This window comes from Rosa chinensis, chromosome 6 (genome assembly GCF_002994745.2).
Source record: "Rosa chinensis cultivar Old Blush chromosome 6, RchiOBHm-V2, whole genome shotgun sequence".
Classification (NCBI taxonomy): domain Eukaryota; kingdom Viridiplantae; phylum Streptophyta; class Magnoliopsida; order Rosales; family Rosaceae; genus Rosa; species Rosa chinensis.
Window position 1 is genome coordinate 62,580,680 of NC_037093.1, and position 20,372 is coordinate 62,601,051.

General features: G+C 36.7%; 4 protein-coding genes across 4 annotated transcripts; 3 read left to right on the top strand and 1 right to left on the bottom strand.

Annotated features, from left to right (window-relative positions):
* Positions 1 to 2,253: 2,253 nt before the first annotated feature.
* On the top strand, positions 2,254 to 5,760 carry LOC121050057. The gene is made up of 6 exons (XM_040508624.1): positions 2,254 to 2,292; positions 2,395 to 2,451; positions 2,969 to 3,064; positions 3,182 to 3,334; positions 3,435 to 3,578; positions 5,437 to 5,760. The coding sequence occupies exons 1-6, from the start codon at positions 2,254 to 2,256 to the stop codon at positions 5,758 to 5,760; spliced, it is 813 nt and encodes a 270-aa protein (XP_040364558.1).
* A 1,560-nt stretch (positions 5,761 to 7,320) lies between these two features.
* Positions 7,321 to 9,023, top strand: LOC112172538. Its single transcript, XM_024309929.2, has 2 exons — positions 7,321 to 7,808; positions 8,639 to 9,023. The coding sequence occupies exons 1-2, from the start codon at positions 7,452 to 7,454 to the stop codon at positions 8,666 to 8,668; spliced, it is 387 nt and encodes a 128-aa protein (XP_024165697.1). The 5' UTR covers positions 7,321 to 7,451; the 3' UTR covers positions 8,669 to 9,023.
* Positions 9,024 to 9,486: 463 nt separating this feature from the next.
* On the bottom strand, positions 9,487 to 12,550 carry LOC112173079. The gene is made up of 7 exons (XM_024310626.2): positions 12,245 to 12,550; positions 11,537 to 12,148; positions 11,069 to 11,256; positions 10,495 to 10,724; positions 10,197 to 10,396; positions 9,941 to 10,066; positions 9,487 to 9,833 (listed from the first exon to the last, which is right to left on the bottom strand). The coding sequence occupies exons 1-7, from the start codon at positions 12,401 to 12,403 to the stop codon at positions 9,735 to 9,737; spliced, it is 1,614 nt and encodes a 537-aa protein (XP_024166394.1). The 5' UTR covers positions 12,404 to 12,550; the 3' UTR covers positions 9,487 to 9,734.
* Positions 12,551 to 12,588: 38 nt separating this feature from the next.
* On the top strand, positions 12,589 to 13,920 carry LOC112173080. The gene is made up of 3 exons (XM_024310627.2): positions 12,589 to 12,748; positions 12,865 to 12,930; positions 13,684 to 13,920. The coding sequence occupies exons 1-3, from the start codon at positions 12,701 to 12,703 to the stop codon at positions 13,729 to 13,731; spliced, it is 162 nt and encodes a 53-aa protein (XP_024166395.1). The 5' UTR covers positions 12,589 to 12,700; the 3' UTR covers positions 13,732 to 13,920.
* Positions 13,921 to 20,372: the final 6,452 nt, after the last annotated feature.

Genomic DNA, 20,372 nt, shown 5'->3' on the forward strand with positions numbered 1-20,372 from the left:
ATAAAAGATTTGAGCAAACTTGGTACCATTGTGATATATATGAAAGTTGGTATACCAAAATATAGAAATGCCAATAGTTGGTGCATGGTTTGTGATGTTTTCCCTAATTATCTATCAAAGGCATATCACAACCGCAGTGGACATGAGTCAAAGAAACGCATTTTCTGCCTATCAAAATTGTTATTCTAATGAGAAAAAAACAAAAGTTTGAGGATATGCACCACTGAAATAGAGGTGGAAAACGGGCCTAGTCGTGCTTCGTGCGGTGCTTGGGCCGGCCCATTTATTATCGTGCCTGGCTCGTGCTGGCCCATTTACTTAAACATTAAGCCCGGCCGGGCCCATGGCCCGAGCCCATATCGTTCCGGGCCGTGCTCGTGCCGGGTCAATAACGGGCCGTGCTCGTGCCTACCCACTATAAAGCACGATTTTAAAATCTTAATTTGAACAAATAAAAATAAAATTTATTTAACTATTTAGAAAATTAAAATAAATTAAGTTCTACAACATTTTTCTTAATCTTAGCTTTTTAAGATTGAGAGTTTTAAATACACACCCCTAATTACTTAATACACACTCCATACTTAATACACCACCCATTTAATTTCTCATTATAATATTTTACTAAATATACAACCCAAAGTACCTAAAATATCCTTAATCTAAAAAATCATGAAATATCCTACTTTTTTACTATATTAGGATTACTATTTAATACGATTAGTATATTCTATTATATTGACGTTTTGTAAATGACAATATTGATTACTTGTGTTTGTTATTGAGAAATCCATAAAGATTTATTATTGTTCCCTTTAAATAGATGCATATAAATAGGTTTTGTGTTATTTGAGCTCACAACCACCAAACACCATGTTAATCAAGTATAAAATTATGAGTTGAACATTCAACCAAAACCATATCAATAGTTTCTCACTTTCTCCACAGTAGTGGAACTAAAAAGTTGTCATTAGAGGGATCAAACAAATTAACAGTTACAAAGTTTTTTCACATGTGATGTTTTATATTAGAAAATAAATTGATTAATCATAACTCTTAGAACAAAAAAGGAAATTAACTAAAAAATGGGAGTAAAGTGATATGTTTTAAAAATATTTAATGTCATTGATTTTGAAATTCTAAATATTATGGTTTCTAACCTCATTTAATTACAATTTATTTAAGGAAAAATTAAATTAGATAGTTTCTAACTTTATTCTTGTATTAAATTGGGAGGCCGTGTATAGAAATTTTTTGTGTTTATCTAACTATTTATACATAAATATTTAAATAGAATAATATAAGGAAAATATGATGATTTTTTTTTCTTCTAGAATGCATAGATGTCTGTTTTTGTCATTTAACCTACCTCCAACATCTAATTTGAAATATAAAATAATAGGGATGTGTATTAAGTGATTAGGGGTGTGTATTTAAAATTTCTCTTTAAGATTAGATTTCTAATAATTTTTTATATTCCACTATAAGAAAGAAAGAAAGAAAAAACTCAAAATATATTGTTTTTGGTATATTATTGTGAGATTAATCTTTATTAATATAATGAAGATTTAGTATCTATTATTTTTTCCTTCATTCTATAGTTGTATTATTATGAGATTAGTCTTTATTAATAAACATATATTTAATATTTAGAAAAAAATACTTAAAAAATACTTATGTCAAAACAAGGATATAATGTTTTGTTTCATTATTTTGACAATATAAAAGAAAGCATTGGTGGAATTGTCATGAGATTTTAAATAAAAATGTCTCATATTCAAATCTCATCATTGTAGTTTTTTAATATTTTTAAAAACAAAATGAAATTTTGTGTTTGTAACGAGCCGGCCCACAATATGTCGTGCTCGGACCGTGCCGGGCCTGGCCAATGGGCCAATATTCTTAGGCCCAGCCCGACCCGTTATTTTAACGTGCTCGGATCGTGCCGGGCCACTAACGGGCTTGGGCCGTGCCGGGCCGCTTTTAAGCGTGCCGGGCCCGTGCCGTGCTCGTGCTTTGTGGCCCGTTTGCCACCTCTACACTGAAATGAAAATTAATAAACGACTCATCAGGCCCAAAGGCGAGCCCACTCATCAGCTTCTTACTCTCTTACATCGGCCCGTCCACGAACTCAAACCCTCAAATAGTCGCTCCTTTTCCTTCTGTCGACGGAAGCGGAGAGTGAAGTAGGAGACATAAACCTCGCCATAACGGCGTATGTGATCGCGAGAGTAGCGACGGCTGTAAGACTCCATGTCGTATAGAGCTTCTCATGTCGCTCAGGCCGAGAAGGTAAACCCTAGCCCTATATATCAAAGTTGCATGGTATTGTTCTATTTCAGACTGGTTGGATTTCTGATTTGTTCATTTTGATTCTTTTATGCTTTATTCAAGGGTGTGCAAAACTTGGTGGTGGTGGACAGAATCAGTGCATTGCCGAATGAGCTTATAGTTAGTATAGTATCTCTGTTGCCCCTGAAGGAAGCAGCAGCTACTAGTATCCTATCTACTCGATGGCGCCATTTCTGGACCTTCATTACCACTCTCGATTTTCACCATGATGTTCTTTTTCATCTGCGTTCATACACACGAGAAAGAATAGAGTCGGGATTGATAGGTACTTGAATTGGGTGAACAGTGTAGTGAAACAACACAGAGGCGCAACTATCCAACTGCTTAGGGTTTATGCCGATATAAATGATCCCAAGTATGAAAGTTCCATTTATACATGGGTCCGATTCGCCTTGGAAAAGAGAGTCCAAAACTTTGATTTGCTCCTTTCGAAAAACAGATTTTTCCCATCCAAAGGAGAAACGAGATTAAGGCGGTCTTTAGTACTTTTCCCCATTCGGACCAACTTTTAAACGTGGATAGTGGGTCTGCTTTAAAGCACCTGTGCTCTAAACCTGATATTCCAAGTCTACACCCTTGTGCATACAGTTGTTTTAGTGCATTCAGTTGCTTGAAGTACCTCAAAGCTCTTGATTTCGGGTCTGTAGGACTAACTGGACAAGTTCTGGAGTGCTTCTTGTCTAACTGTCCAGTTCTTGAGCGATTAAAAGTGGTTCGCCCTAACAGGTTGGCTAACTTTAGAGTTATCGGTCCATTGATTGCATTAAAATACTTACACATACTTAAACATACTGGTCTCTTAAGCATTGAGATTTGTGATGTAAACCAGCTTGTTTCATTCATTTATGTTGGAGATGAGATAAACTTGCTGCTTAAGAATGTACCACAGCTTGTTGAGGTGTCCATTTCATTTAAAGAGTGTCATTCTCAGCGAGAGGTTCTAAAATCTCAGCTAGAGGTTCTCAGTCTGAACAATTTTGTGGTTAGTGTATAACTGTATATATATAACAGTTAGTTATATGTAGGTTTTGATTTCCTTTTGTTGCATTATGTTAGTGCCTTATCCCTTGTTTGGTTTTCAGTTCTACAATGGGAAAGATGTATTTCCTGCATTTGTAAATCTGAAGCATTTGGAAGTAGGATTCAAAGAAGTTGACGATTGCTGTCTACTTCAATTGGCTTCTTCAATGAGGGCATCTCCTTTTTTGCACAACCTTGTGTTGAAGGTATATAATAATCTTACTAAAACTTCTTTGATATTCCTTAACCGGTTTTGATTAGTAGCATGGTGACATATGTGATGCATCTTTCAATCTTTTTTATTTTGTCGATCATGTCATGTTATTTTCTTGTTAATTGTAAAATCATGTAAGCAATTGTACCAAAACGAGATCATATCTATAACTCACTCGATGTTAAAAGAAAAACATATTATGTGCCTTCGTCAAAGCGACTGACGGAGAGGGAATCAAGGAATCAGCGATTACCATCAATCAGCACAATTATAGATCAATCAGCATTCAATGTATTTAATGTAATTAATATTTCCGTTGTAATTCTATCCCTATATAAAGGGACTATGAAATGAAATGAGTAGACCAATTCCAATTGTCATTTTACTTTAACACTCGACATTTTTTTCTCGATCCAAGTCCTTTTTGTTATATAAAAGTTGGATGTAGTCCGTGCATTTTTTTCTTGTTAATTGCGGTCCATTTGCTTTTTTTAATAGTCTATACCCTTAGAACCAAATAAGGTAAATAATTTCAAATTCACTGATTAAATCACAATTTTAGCTCAATTTTAAATTTCAAATTCAAATTCCAAAATCTAGAATTCATCAATGAATAATTTTCAAACATATAAGATTAAATGCATTCCTATGAAATCAATATACCTAAGATGTAGGTATCAAATACTTATATACCTACATTATAGGATGAAAACATTAGAACAAAAATTCAAACATTATTACTTCAATTATATCTATATAGTAGGTATTTAAAGTTGTATAGTAGAGATTTGACCTACCTAGATGAAGCAATGAAAACATAGAATATATTACCAATCTAATCAAAAGGTACAAATATGTACATATAAAACCTATACCTAATTAAAAGAGAAAGTGAGAGATAAGGAGATAACCTTAGATATAGAGATATAGAGAAACTTGGAAATTTTTTAAACTTGTGAAATCTTACCTATAAATAAGGCATGTAAATGTGAAATAAAAATGTCTGATCAAATTTTATGACAAATGTTACATATAACACCATAATCGATTCTATATCAAATGTAAACGAAAACTTCTTACCAAGTTTATAGTAAAGGTAGCTGCAAATTGAATAAATCACGTTAGTAAGACCTAAAAACGAATTAAGAAGGGAGAAGCCACACAAAAAATGCAAATATGAGAGAAAAACAAATAAAAGAAAAAATGAGAAGTATATGTTAGAAAGAAGATATGCATGCATGGAAGAAGGAGATGAAAAAAGAGATGATTCGGTAGAAAAGAAGAAGAAGGAGAAGGAGACAACATGTAATAGGCAATAGCAAGGAAAAATAATGTCTTAATATATAATGATTCCTCTTTTGAATTCAATCAAGGATCTCATAATGTTAATTAAAATCAATATATTAAAATTGCTAATTTTACATTAACAAGATTGCAATAATTTAGAATTACAATTAATATATTGATTTTTACTGTTTATTGTGTAGAATATATTAAATAAGGGTATGTTAGGAATGGAAAATTTAGGTGTTGAATTAGTAAGATTTGTTCCAACGTGGCAGTTGGGTCATAGGACCGCGACTACATCCAATATGGGATGTGAATTAAGTCCAAAATTAACTCTATTATTTTCAGCATATGCCACATGCCTAAAAAACAGAGAGAAAGATAAAGCTAGCTCATAAAAACTGAATGTTTGAGTGGATTGACTTGTATTAATTTCTCTCGTGCCTATTGCGTTTGATGTAACTGTCCATTCAGATGATGTAGTTTTGGTGCGTTTATTGTTTGGTAGCTAGCATATTCTTGGTTCTCGTTGCATGCGCACTAAATTGTTTCCCTTGATGCAGTTGGCAAAGGTAATCTCTATATATTATAGCAGAGAAATGCAGATTAAGCAAGCTCCCAAATGCTCCCATGAATACCTTAGGGTAGTAGAAGTGGCAGAGTATCATGGTCGTACAAGTGATTTTGAACTTGTCATGTATTTGATAGAGAATGCTGTTGAACTAGAAAAACTTGTTATCCGTCCTGTCGGCACATGGTATTCTTATGACCGGAGGATGCAGTATGACGGAAATGCGGAGAGGGAAGAAAAGGCGGAAAGAAAACAAGCTACTCAGCAGCTTAAAGAACAAATGCCTTCAACTCTAGATTTCATATGCCGGCTGTAGCAACCGCTTTCGATATCAGTGACCAGGGACGTAGCCAAGAATGACAGACGGGTTGGGCTAATTTTATACATACAAAACATACAATGGGGGGGGGGGACATAAAACCAAAACCCCGTAAATTAAAAATTACAAGCATAAATCTATTTGATGATCATATAGCAATTGGAGTTCTCGCACAGGTAGCAGAGTTTCAATGCATTTGGATGATCATATAGCAACTTCATGCTTTAATATATATACATTTTGCAACAAATTACCATTCTACTCGTTGTTTAGTATTTGGTTTAATTTGGACCGTTAATTAAAGAACACAAGCCAGAAATTAAAAAAAGAAAAAAAAGAAAAGGATAATATGATTGTGATCTTTCTGTACTCTTTTTCGCAGCTTACTGAGTTATTTCTAACCTTAATCATTGACTCATTGTAACAGCAACAACCCGATACAAAGATCTATTCCCAATTATCAACCCATCATCAACAACCCATTACCCATCAGCAATGACAATCAATCATCAAACATTCAACAAGACAACAACCCATTCCCACTACAGCAATGACAATCAATCAACCAAAAATCCAAAACATTCCCAATTATCAACCCATCATCAACAACTCATCAGCAATGACAATCAATCAACCAAAAATCTAATACCTGGGATCTGGATTAAAGCTTTGAAACTGCGACTGTCGCAGACTCGCAGTGGAGCCGTGGACGTGGTTCAGGCGTGGAGCAGTGGAGGTGGCTCGACGGACTGCCGGGACTCGCTAATCGAACCTGGAAGGCTAGAAGGTGGAAGCAAAATGGGGACAGCACGGCGCCACAGGGGGAGAAGGGGAGAGTCTGAGACTTTGAGAGTCGACCTACATCAGTATATTTTTTTTTTTATTTTTTTTTTATTGGGCTATACCCATACTTGGTCAATTTTGGGCCAAATTTTCCCTTAGGCTGTAGCCCTTGTCTTGGCTACGTCCCTGCCAGTGACTGCGATCAGATCGGCAGAGTGGTTTAAATGCCAATGGGACTATTACTCTCAAATCTTGAGGATCAGGATAGCAAGTGAAGAACCAAAAAATTTGGCTTCGCATTTAGCCATTTTGAGAATTTGGAATGGTTGGGACTATTAGACATTTTGCTCAGTGATGTCTTTGAACTGAATCTAATTACATGCATAAGGGTATTTTCAAATTTTTATGTCCAAATTTTTTACTTTGCAGTTGTCCTATTTAAGAATTAAGACAAATACTCTAGCAAACATTTCATGTGTTTATGTTTTCTAAATGAATCTGATTATCTCCTACTATTAAGATTTTTCAGCTTCCTATATCGTTGAGTGTCGCCTTCAGTCTTTGCTCGTGATTTTTGTTTGCAATTCAGTCTTTGTTCAATCAAAAAGAAAAAGAAAAAATCAAGAATTAACCATAACTAATCGTTTAGAAGTCGAATTCAAGAATTTAGACGTACAAAAACCGGATATTAATTTGGAGCTGCCACTACATGGTTGAGCATTGAGAGAACCCAAAATATACCCTAAATTATATGGGTTGTCCTTGTCCCAATAAGCATTCTCCCTTCTTGTTGGGCCGTCATGGGTTTGAGGCTTCCTTAAAACCCATCACTATCACTTTCTTCTCCTCGACCTCACTCTCATCAACCTCGGTACTCATTTCAGCAAAACCCAAATTCTTAGAGAATGTTGAAGTTCCTCTCCCGAGTGAGGATCGAGTTCAACGCGTTGGACCCACGCACAGCTTCGTGCTTGGAGTTCTTGGCGCAGTGCAACGCCACCAAGGCCAAGGAGTCCAATCCCGGCTGCGCCGTCCAAGTCAAGCGCCGCACCGACGACGAGCCCCCGAAGATCACCGTCACCTTCGTCAACGGAGTCGAGGAGGTCTTCGACGCCACTGCCACGCCCGCCCAGAGCATAAGGACCATGATTCTCGAAAAGGGTCAGATGCTCGAGACCGAGCAGATGTTCCGCGACGCCGGCGAGGCCTGGCCGGTTCTTATTCCGGCCGAGGAGCTCACCCAACCCTCGCCTGGTACCAAGGTGCGTGTTTCTATTGTCCTCCGCTCTCCTTTTTGGTTTTGATTTAGAGGCTGTTGGCTCACTGTGGCATTTCGTCGAACATGTTGTGTGCATTGATGAATGAATGAATGGAAGTTGGGTCCGATATATGCATTTGATTTGTTTTTGAAAATTTGAGGTTGAATACATTTTTAAGGTAACTTTAGGCTTTGAGCTGTAGCAATCCACTAGCTAAACAAGGTGAATATTTGTGACTATGAGGCCCTGATCACTTGTGCACCAAATTTCTTTGGTTTTTATGATCACCGAGTGTTTTTCTCCTTCAAATTGTGATATTTAAGCAATTTTCGAATTGACGGAACTCAAAAATCTCGACCCTATTTTTTTTTTAGTGAATTTCCAAAGTCGGGAAACAAGAAGATCTTATGAAATTTAGTCTGCAGATGCTATTCAGTGAAAGCAAGAAGTTTAGGATGTCGCATTTTAGTGTTTAGAAAGAATCTTAATCATCAGTATGCCTGTCACTGCTTCAGAGACCTATTCGTGGCTGGAATTGTTGCAGTTGTCTCATCTATGATCTATCCCATAGTTTTGTGGATCATTTAACTTGAGGTCATAGGATGTATGACTAGTCATTAAATGCCTGTCATGCTGCATTTATACATTGTATGATTAGAGGAGGGAACTTCTCTTTGCGTGTTGTGGACGCATGTATTGAAAGACCATTCCACAACCTTATTCTAATGCTGTTAGGGGCGCTGAAGGCCTTTATTTTGGTTATCTTCTGGCCTAAAAGAAACTTTCTGCTATGTATTCTTTGTCTCACAGTGCCATGTGTTGTTTCTTTTCAGCCAAGGAAAGCAGAAGAGAAGAAGCAGTAACCTCTATGTTGTTTGATCTACATCTTATGTGGGAGCAATTTCATGGTCAACTCTGCTAGACTTCAGTTCTTGTTTCCTTTTGGTAAAGGGAACAATTATAGACGATTCTATGTTTCAATCGGTTTTTGTTGTGGAAGCATTTCATAATATGTGGTTGTTAAAGTCATCAGAGTATGAGATTGTTTTGACCCTAAAAGACAGTGTTTGGCATTATGTAAGTTAGCTGGGAAGAATCTATGAACTAGAAACCACTCATTCTTACTCCATTGTTTGCAATGCATGAACTATGATAATTGTATTTCCAGTCCTCGTCATGAGTACCATTGAATATGAAAGGGTTAATACTATCGTGAAACTACTGTATTTTGAGGTCTGCTTGGGTGCTAATCAATTGAGAACAGTAAATTGGGTTTGGTTAGTAGCATCGTGTGATTTCAGAGGATTGTAAGAGGCAGATCAAATGGAGCAGTTTTTATCGCCTAATGATTTGTAATTTTGTATGTCGTGCATCAATTCATTAATCTTGCTCCGTAACAAATTCGGATTTATTGGATGAATATCTCAATTATCCGTCCTTTAGCACTCAATTTACTCTATTCTATGGATTCTAACTCTTAAGAGGAGCACCATTCAATATAGCTGATCAGCTTTCTGCACTGTTTAAGGAAATCACTGCGAATGAACTTAATGGCTTCGTCCTAATGATATGATTACTGCATTTCATAAGGTAATTAGATTATTGCTAACAATTCAAAGCACTTATAAATCTAAGAGAAAATGACGGGAACGGATAGTCGACTTAGAATCCAACAACAATCTGCCCAAAATGTAAGGTACGGCCTGAGATGTGAATTGATAAATTCAGTGAGCTGTGTAAAAGCATACAAGCTGTAAACTAATGCGACATACAACTGTTTCACACACTTCATTTTGAGTTTCTTTACACACATTATCTAGTGATACACAAAGCTATCATCATTTGCCCAACAGACTGATCTCCTTGTTGTAAATACAATTACATTTTGACCAGCCAGAAAGTAAAATACAGTTCACAGACATGGTGTCTTTACCGGTCTTCACGTCGAACTGCATTGGGGTTGGAGACCATGTCCATCATCATCTTTTCAGGTGAATCCTCCCAGTTTGCAAATGTTTTCAAGTCAACCTGGAAAAGGCCGCAAGCAAATAAAGTTAAATTGTCGACCAAGAAAAAAGAGTGAGCAAATCTCTGAAGATGCAATATATTGACCAAGTCTGATGTAGGTTGATTACCTTTCGTCTTTGCTCAGTGAAAAGTTGTTCCCTATTCTTATATGAATCCTGCACATCCTTTGCGCCCCTTCCACCAAGTCCCCAAATTTCAACTTCTGTGATCAAAGCTTCAACAGGTAGAAAGCCCTGAGTTGTACCAATTAAAGTTTGAATATTATAATGTGCTAACCTACAATTCATTCTTTCTGGTCACAGCATCAAATAATCCAAGGACTAGATAGTTATGTCTATACTCATTGCAACATTTCGATTATACCTGATCAGGAAAGAGGGAGCCAGACTGATAAGTTTTGTCAGCTGCATGATGGCGAATGGTAACCTTAGAAAAATCTTCATCCACATAAATTCTCTCATTTCCCAGAGTTCCACCAAATCCTATTCCAACAGGCTTCGGTTTCACCTCATACACCTTGCCAGTGGGATGGAGATGGCTATACACAAAGTTCCTTTCCTTTCCTGTCATTGATCATAGTTCTTTACATGGTTAGTTTCACAGACCTACTCAGCAATTTCTATGAAATGAAATGCAGCGCCTTTCCAAACACTTTGCATACCAGTAGGTGGATACACATGAAAGACTGGACTTATAGCGTACAGACTTCCTGAACTTCCATAGAAGAGATCCCTATTCTCAAAACCTTGATGTGTGAGAACACCTACAATCCAATTTCTTTTATTGGCACTACCATCTTCTGAGGTTGCAGAAATCAGAACAAGCAGTGGACCTTGGTAACCTTGAACATTAGACCAGAATCTATTCAACCCTCTCCCATGAAGATGTGACCTACACATTATACCATAGATGCTAAATAGACAATACTCAAACTGAAAGGTATGGAACACAATTAGTCAAAATGTTACTGAAGAAATATATATGCATAGCCTCATTGAAGTTTTATCCCAATGGTTTTAATATGTAATTGTGGAAAAGGGTTCTAAAAGTTTTTATCTCTTGTTGACTACTTGACTCCGATAATTTGCAACCTCCTTGTAACTGATTGAAAGATAATTATCATAGTTAGCTGACTCTGAAACTAATACCTTGGTTGCAACTGTGTTACATCAAACATGCATAAGAGTTAGAGTAATGTGCAGGCAATTGATACAATAAAATATCAAGAAACAAACCTGTAAAGTAGGTCATTATTTATTCCATTAGCATCTGAAGGGAAGCATGCCCTTGAGATCTCTTCACTTAGAGGGCCTGTTAGTGTGAGGGAAACAGCCCAGGCTATTCCAGGGGTCAAAAGATTAGAACTGCATGCCATAGTTGACGAAGTAACTGCAGCTGAAGAAGTCGAACATTCCAGTCCAGCCTGCCAACAAAAGCCGTTTCCAATCAGATAATATAAACATCCAAGTTGATGAAGGAGGACAACAAACCAAAACCTCCTACGTGCTCTAAACAGTTACTCATTGACCAAATGCATAAAAGGCAGCCACTGCCATGAGTGCAGTTGCAACTTATGTCATAACAAAGTTTTAATCAATGAGCTGAAAGACATGATATTATTGGAAAAGCATCACGATAATGAAGTACAAGAGAAACGGAAACATGAAGACCTGTAAATGTGTCAAACTGAGAAGATTAGATACCTCTTGAGAAGCAGAATGTTTGAGTACTGCATACACAAACTCGGCAAAGCAACCAGGGAGAGTAGACACTGTCTTCAAAACCCAAGTAAGAAACTTCCCCACAGGAAGTTGAACTTCCAAACCCGAAAGCTCACAGTCCCAAACATTCAGTCCACTTTCAGCTTCGGCACATGATTCAATAGCCGACAACACAATATGCTTAACATCCGGCAGACACAACTTGCCTTTCTCTCTCGGAAATTCTCTAGTCCTAGAATACCAAGACATGGCCCAACACATCCAAAGAAGCATAAGCACATCCACAGGCATAAGCCACCCGCTAATCTTACAATCATCATCACCAGTTTCAAATTCCAAATTACAAGGCAAACCGGCTTTCTTAAGTGCCACACTAAACACTCTCAGCAAACTAGTGACAGACATGGACAAAGTCTTTCTTGCACAACACCTATTGTAACCTCTAACGAACTCAATCCAACTCACTCCCCCTTTTTCCGTCACGAAGAACAGCTCCGCTATGCAGCATCCAACATGATCCAGCACTCCCGGAAATGATACCGGAATTGCAAGACCTTCGCATACCGGATTCTCGTAACTTAACCGAAAGCATTGCTGAAGGAGAAAAAAAAAAAAATTACCGTAATAAACCATCGTTAAATAGAATTAAGGCACATTGAAACTGAAAATACAATCAATTTTCGAACGGACCTGAAGAGAGTCGTAGGGAATAGCACCGGAGTGAGGATCGGCGAGGTTAGAGAAACACTTCTGAAGCGTAGAAAGAGCTCCGGTGGAGGCTGCTAGGGTTTCGGCCTCTCGTTGCTCAATCGGAACCGTCGTCTGCTCTGACGAAGATGACGCTCCCATTGTGGCGCTGGATTTTCTCCGCTTTCGTTCTTCCGCAAGGCAGATGTCTGTTTTTGGTAATCCGGAAAACGACGTCGCAGCAGTGTCCACCTGTCACGAGACGACGCCAAACCGTGCCACGTTTTGGGTAGGGTGGCTATAATTCGGATCCGACCCGAGAAGTTGGAGAAGAAGTATTTTACCGGATCCGAGTTGTTATAAAAACAAAACAAAACAGACTCCACCGTCTGCAAAATTTGATTGGGGATTCGAAGATTTGAGCTCAGAAGAAATCTGCTTTCTTCATCTTAAAATTCAATGGCGCCGCCTCCAGGTCCTTACTCCGGCACGAGCACTCTTGCTCTGGTAACACTCATATTTTTTTACCTCTGATTTTTTAGTCATTCGTTAATATTTATTTTAGCCTCCGTTTGGTTTCTGGAGAAATGTGGACAGTGTTTGAATTTCTGAACGATTTGTAGGTTGCTCGTGCGTCGGCCTTCACTCTCGGTGTGGTTTACGGAAGCGTGAAGCATAAAGTTTTGAAGGTAAGTATTGGTCCTTGCTTCATTGTCACTCGTTTTTATTCAGATCTGCTTCTTGTTATGCGACCATATTCCTCTTGAAATTTCACTGCTCTGCGATTGGGATATACTATAGTGCTTCAATTTGTTATTACTTATGCCAAATCCCTCATTTTCGGAACTGATGCTCAGCTAACTGCGTTGTTTGAATGTGGAGATTTCGAAAGTGTTTCTGTAATTGATCTCGCCACGGTTAATTAGTAACTAACAGGGAGACCTGTTTGCTCTTCTGGATTATTTGGTTGGTTTTCTCATGGTTCTAGTCCTGATTTTGGGTCAGATCCAACAGGAATGGGAATACTTTTGAAATCTTCTTATTAATCTTTCATCAACTGGTTTTCTTTGTATACTAAAGTGTTGGACTTGAGCATATAAGCATTGAACAACCAGTTATGGTCCAATGAGAGTCTCGTAATTGAAGTCGACACACAAATGCAGCATTTCGTGCAAGTGAAGTTCTCATATATTTAGTTAGAAAACTCAGCAAACCCTCTTGAAGACCATATCTGAGTGGAACTTACTATGGAAGCAATGTTATGGAACTAAAATATCTCTCTTTGTTTTGGTCTGCCTTGGGAAGAAATAAGAGATTGAGAGAGAGAGAGGGAGATGGAATTTTTCCCTGTGTACATAATACATATTTTACTGGTTTTACGTATTGATTATACTACAACTAGATGTATAAATGCTCACTTACGTTTTCTTTGTGATTACTAGGCGAAGGCCAGGTCTCTTGCGAAGGCTCAAGCCAAGGCTCATCATTGACGTGCTAAAGGGGCTATGGCAGTGCTTGATCCTCGTTACATATTCTTGCCGGAAGAACGTTTTTCTGTCCATGTTTTAGTCGGTGTTTATTTTGCTGATTCCACCTTTTTGGAGCTTTTAAAATATTTGGTATAAACCCAGCCTATTGGGAGCTTCAAACAATTTATTGAAACCTGGCCTTTTCTAGAATGTTGTTTTGTAGGTTGCATAATTGTTCTCCAGTAACGGTGCTCCTTCATACTGTCTTACTACTTATTAGTTCAATCGGCATTAAAAAAAATTAATTAAAAAATATTAAAGTAAAAATATATTCCGCTGCCAGGAGTCGACCTGGAGAATTACAAATACCGGTTTAAGTTGTGCTACAGAAGATTGGTTGGCAACTTGGAAGAGCAGTAGGTATATAGATTGTATATTAAAAAATATAAAAAATAAAAAAGTATTCCGCTGCCGGGAGTCGAACCCGGAGATTGACAAATACCAGTTTAAGTTGTGCTACAGCGAATTGGTTAGCAACTTAGAAGAGCAGTAGGTATATAAACTGTATATTAAAAAAAGAAAAAGGTATAAACTGAATATTAGAAAAAAGAAAGTATCCCGCTGCCGGGAGTCAAACCCAGAGAATCACGTCTACCAATTTAAGTTAGGCTACAGCGTACTGGTTTGCAACTTAGAAGAGCAGTAGGTATATAAACTGTATAGTAGAAAACAAAAACAAAAAATACTGCTTATAAACTGTATATTAAAAAAAAAAAAAATATTCCGCTGCCTGGAGTCGAACCTGGAGATTGACAAACATCAGTTTAAGTTAATGGTTGGCAACTTAAAAGAGCAGTAGGTATATAAACTGTGTATTAAAGAAAAATATTATTCCGCTTAGAGCATCTCCAACAATGGAGTCAAAAGCCAAAGTCATTTGCAAAATTTGACTCCCCTAATGTCATCACTATTCATTCATATTTTGCATCTCCAACCCTCTTTAGTCAAAAGCCAAAATCATTTCATAAATTAATCATTTTAAACAATTATTTAACTACAATATGAATTTATATATCATACGTAATTATTTTATATAATATATCGTCATTAACTTATTATTAGAAATTTTTTTCTTATTTTTTAGAAAATTTTCTTTTATTTTTTGAAGGTTTTTTTTAGTTTAAAACACAATTACTTTATATTAACCGTTGATTTTAATCCAGGGCATTTTTTCCACCGTCAGATTAGAAATTAGTAAATATATATTTATTTTTTTATTTTTAGAACGAATTAATCTGTGCCTTTCATTTTAAATAGAATAATTGAAGACTGAATCTGAGCCGTTGATTTTATGACAAGTTGGTTTTAATGCCATGTGCAGCTGGGGCCCACGTCTCCCCCATGTGAAGCCAAAATGGCTTTCGTTCTTCAATCTTTAGTCATTTTGGCTAAAGTTTTGACTCATAAGTCAAAATGACTAAACATGGGGATTGGTTGGAGATGCTCACCACAAAAGCCAAAGCCAAAATGGCTTATGACTCCACCCGTTGGAGATGCCCTTATAAACTATACATTAGAAGAAGAAAAAAGTATTTCGCTACCGGGAGTCAAACCCGAAAAATCAAATCTAAGTTGTGCTACAACAAATTGGTTGGTAACTTAGGGCTAGTTTGAGATTGCTGTTACTTTGAAAAAAAACTACAACGGCTGTGTTGTGAGAATAATCAGCTGTGAATTAAAACAATTTCATGTTTAGTACAGAGCCTTAGAAAGCAGTAAACTGTATATTAAAAAACAAAAAAAGTATTCTATTTATAAATTGTATGTAAAAAAAGAGATTGACTTGTGCTACAGCGGATTGGTTGGCAACTTATAAGAGCAATAGGTATATAAACTGTATTTTAAAGAAAAAAAGTATTTTGCTTATAAACGGTAGAAAAAGATAGTATTTCGCTGCATTGAGTCAAACTCAGAGAATCACATCTACTAGTTTAAGTTGTGCTGCAGCAGATTGGTTGGCAACTTAAGGGCATCTCTAACAGAATACCTATTTTTTTAAAAAAAATTGAAATTTAACAAATTTTGGGATAAGTTTTATCTCCAGCAGAATACCTATTTAAAAGCTAAATTTAGCTTTAGCTAAAAACTCTAGCTAAATATAGCTAGAGAGGAGAGAGAAAATAACTTCACGTAAAATCTTCAACGTTCCAATTCTTCAGTTCCAACATTCCAATTTTTGAGTTCCAACGTTCTAATTTATGGGCTTGAGTTCTCTCTAATTTCCGGCCAAATCGTGGCGGCTTTCCGGTTTCAAAAGCTTCCTCTAGTCCTCGTGGACTTATCCATGGTGTTCGTTTGTCTAGATAACAAGTTTTGAGGGAGAATCGAAGAAGATGGTTTTTTCTTAATTTTCTGGCGAGTTGCCGGTGACGTTAGGCTTCGAACCAGGTATCAAACTTGATCTTCTTACCGAGCTCTGCCTCTTTGTGTACTTAAAATTGAATTTGGTTGAGATTGAAAGATATTGAGTTTTGGGTAGTGGTTTGGCCACCGTCTCTTTACTGTTCACGACGGCGGTTTGTTATTCATTGGTCAATTTTCGACCATAATTAATCCAATCTATTGGATTGAGCTTTACACAGTGATATACTTGAATTCAAATTTGGAGGAGGTTTGAAGAAATTGGAATTTGGGAGGTGTTCTATTTGTTTCGGGTTCACTGTTGTTTATGGTGGTTCTGCGTTTAGGTCAGCATGGAGTCATTTTGATCTTGACATAAATTTCAAAATAGGAATTAGACGGTGGTTCTACTTGAATTTTAGAAAGAAGAAGACTTGGAGTGATGGTTAGTTTCAACTGTTGAGAGCAAGGATTGATTACCTACAATGAAGAAACTGAAAAATTATATGGAAGCCTAGAGAATTGAGCAGCGTAGCATAAGATAAATCCAGAGAGAACAATCCTTTTGAAATTAACTCAACAATAGCTATCCTTGTTGGAGGACAACTCTCAAATTGGATAGTTATATTTAACTTTTAGCAAATTTTAGCTATATTTATAACAAACATTATTGGAGATGCTCTAAAGAGTAGTAGGTATATAAACTTTATATTTGTATATTTATATAAACTGTATATTTATATATTAAAAAGAATAATATTTGGCTGACCACATTCCTAACCAACTAGGATATGTCTCTCTATTATTTTTTTTTTGCCCCCCACATCTTAAGGAACTTTCTCTTCCTCCACCCATGTAAATCCGAACCATACCCAACAGTCTCTCCCTCCTCTTCTTCCTCTACCCAGATCACTCTACCATCAATCTCTGTTTTCAACCTTGCCAATCGTGGGCGCCGGGAGTATCTGGATGAAAGATGAAGATGTTGACGAGGACCAATAGTTCCTGTTTTTGATAAGGATGTCCATTGAAGTTGAGGAGCTCGAGCAATTAGTTTGGTGTTGGGTCATTAGGGCTTTGAGTCTCTGTGCTGAGAGCTTGGATTAGCGAGAAGATTGAGGCACTGATTCTTCTCTAACCCATAACCAAGAGTTGAAGAACTGTGAGAGGAAGAAGAGAAAGACCTGAAGAAGAACCGTAAGAGGAGGAAGAGAAGGACCTGAATGAGATATAATAAAAAAAATTAAAAAAAAGAGGACATGTGTTCAATTTTATTTGATACACGTTGGGTTTGGTTAGGGATGTGGTCAGCCAAGTATTGTTCTATTAAGAGGAGAAAGAGAAGGACCTGAATGAGATATAATAAAAAATAAATAAAAAAAAGGACATGTATTCAATTTTAGTTGATACACGTTGGGTTTGGTTAGGGATATGGTCAGCCACGTATTGTTCTATTAAGAGGAGAAAGAGAAGGACCTGAATGAGATATAATAAAAAATAAATAAATAAAAGGACATGTGTTCAATTTTAGTTGATACACGTTGGGTTTGGTTAGGGATGTGGTCACTGGTCAGCCAAGTATTGTCCTATTAAGTGCAAGTTCACCCGTTAGGTCACCGGGTCACTCATTATTCACTGTTTTTTAGTGTTTATTTCCACCATCTGGGTCACCGGCACAGTTTCTAAACTAACCTGGGTTACTGAGTCAATTTGCAGGTCACGGAACTGACCCAGAAAGTGATTTTGGTGACTCAGGTCTGGGTCAGTTTGAAAACTATACCCATGACCTAAAGGGTGAAAATAAACACTAAAAATCAATGAATAGTAGGTGACCCGGTGACCCAACAAGTGAACTTGCTTTAAAAAACAAAACAAAATTTATTCTATTTATGTGTAAAAAAAATAAAAAAGCATTTCGCTACCGAGAGTCAAACCCGGAGATTGACAAATACAAGTTTAAGTTGTGGTACAACAAATTAGTTGGCAACTTAGAACTGCAATAGGATAAACTGTATATTAAAAAAAAAAGTACTCCTCTTATAAAGAATATATTAAAAAAATTTAAAAAAAGTACTCTGCTACCGGGAGTAGAACCCGGAGAACCACAAATACCAGTTTAAGTTGTGTTACAACAGATTGATTGGCAACTTCGATGAGTAGTATGTATATAAAGTGTCTATTAGAAAGAAAAAAAAAATATTCCGCTGCAGGAGAAAAACACAGAGAATCACAAATACCAATTTAAGTTGGGCTATAGTGTATTGGTTTGCAACTTAGAAGAGCAGGAGATATATAAACTATATGGAAGAAAACATTAAAAAAATATCGCTTATAAACTGTATATTAGAAAGAAAAAAAATATTCCGCTGCCGGAGAAAAACACAAAGAATCACAAATACCAATTTAAGTTGTGCTACATCAGATTAGTTGGCAACTTAGTAGTTTTTATGTATTTTGGATATTTGAATTTGCAGCTTGAACTTTGGATCTTGATATTGTGTTTTGATTCAAATCTGAATAGGTTGAAATGAATGAAATCTGAGTACATTGCAAAGTAGATATATATCCTACTAAGCAAAGGTAAAATACAGGTTTTTGGGATCGAAAGCCCGCAAGCCCGGCCTGAAATGAAACAGGCTGGTTCCGGGCCGGTCCCTGTTTGTGTCAAAACGGGCTGGGTCCGAGCTCAGTGAAATTATAGTTGGACCCGACCCGTGCCCAGCCCTAAAATCACCCACTGAACTCTTTCAAGACATTACATAGTAATCCAAATTAACAAAATTATCGTTTCAAAAAAAAGAAAAAGAAAAACTATCAAAATTATTTGAATTTTAGGTGCAAACCAACTCAAATTAGGGCACGTTTATTTACTTGGAATAGAAGAGAATGATTACGAGGTAAAACTATTTCTATGTTTACTAACACATCAAAATGATTCCGGACAAAAGTATTCTTGCGTTTACTAACACATAAAGGAATCGAAATGGGTGTAGGTCTCACCTCTTTATAAGGAATCGATTCTTGAATACTCAATAATTTGATTACGAAGGAGGGAGATGAGTTTAGGAATCAACTCCTCCGGAATCAATACCGATTTCTTTCTTCTCCCATTCCAGTTGTCTCCAATTTATGATTATTTTTCATTTCAAACAAGTAAACATGTCATAAATGTATACATGATTTGTGTCCTCTTGGAAACATAGTTAGCAGATTTATTTATTTTTAACCGTGTCAGGGATCTCAAAGACTTTTTTAAGTCTAAAGACTAATTCCTAAACGCATGTAAAGAGCAGCATAGTACTTGACCACCGTAGTGAGGGAATCGAATGAGGATGGGGAACATATTTGAGTGTGCCATACAGAGCCGTCCCTTGACCAAGGCAACCAAGGCAGTGGCCTTGGGCCTCAGTTTGGGGGAAGGCCTCCATCTCAAGAAAAAATATATATATATATATATATGTGTGTGTGTGTGTGTGTGTGTTTAAAAAAAAATAGTAAAAGAAAAAAGACGCAGAGATGCAGTTTGTAGAAGATGACGTTGAGGCCAATGAAATCAAACCCATGACTCCATGAGTCCTCAAAATTTCTTCTTTTTCTTTTGTATTTGTAAGTTAAACACCCCAAGCTTTCCTCTTTCTCCATCACTTTGGGATTAGAAAAGAAGATAACCAAAATTTTTGCTCTTACTTTTACTAATTTGGGCAAAAATGAAACATTGGCTGCTGAAATATGAATTTTGGATTCCCCTCTTATTCTTTCAAAGACAAACGGTAACATTTCTTCCTTTTATGTCTATTTAAGCCATTGACAGACTCTCATAGACACATAGAAACAATCCTTCTCTTCCTCTTACTCAATTCTGAATTTCACCCTCTGTTCTAATTTCGTAATTATAATTCAGATAGTTGATACAATTTTAACAAACCGTCAAGTCCTAAAGTCCAAAATTTTGTGGTTAGAAAATCAGGTTCTAATGTTTTTTATCTGCATTGTTACTTTTTATTTTGTTTATATAATCTACTATGTTTTAGTTTGAACTTTACTTTGCTAACTTTTTTTTTTTCAATGGACAAAATTATTAGGAAGGTCTCTCTAAATTTTGCCTCATGCCTCACTTTGTCATGGGACGGCCCTGGTGCCATATGGGAAGAAGGATCAAGAGTGGAGCCACGCTCTGTGTTGGTCATTTTCCTTTCTGAGAGATTATTCAGTGCACCGCCGTGCACTTGCACCAACATAAATGAATGGTTAGATTGCATTAA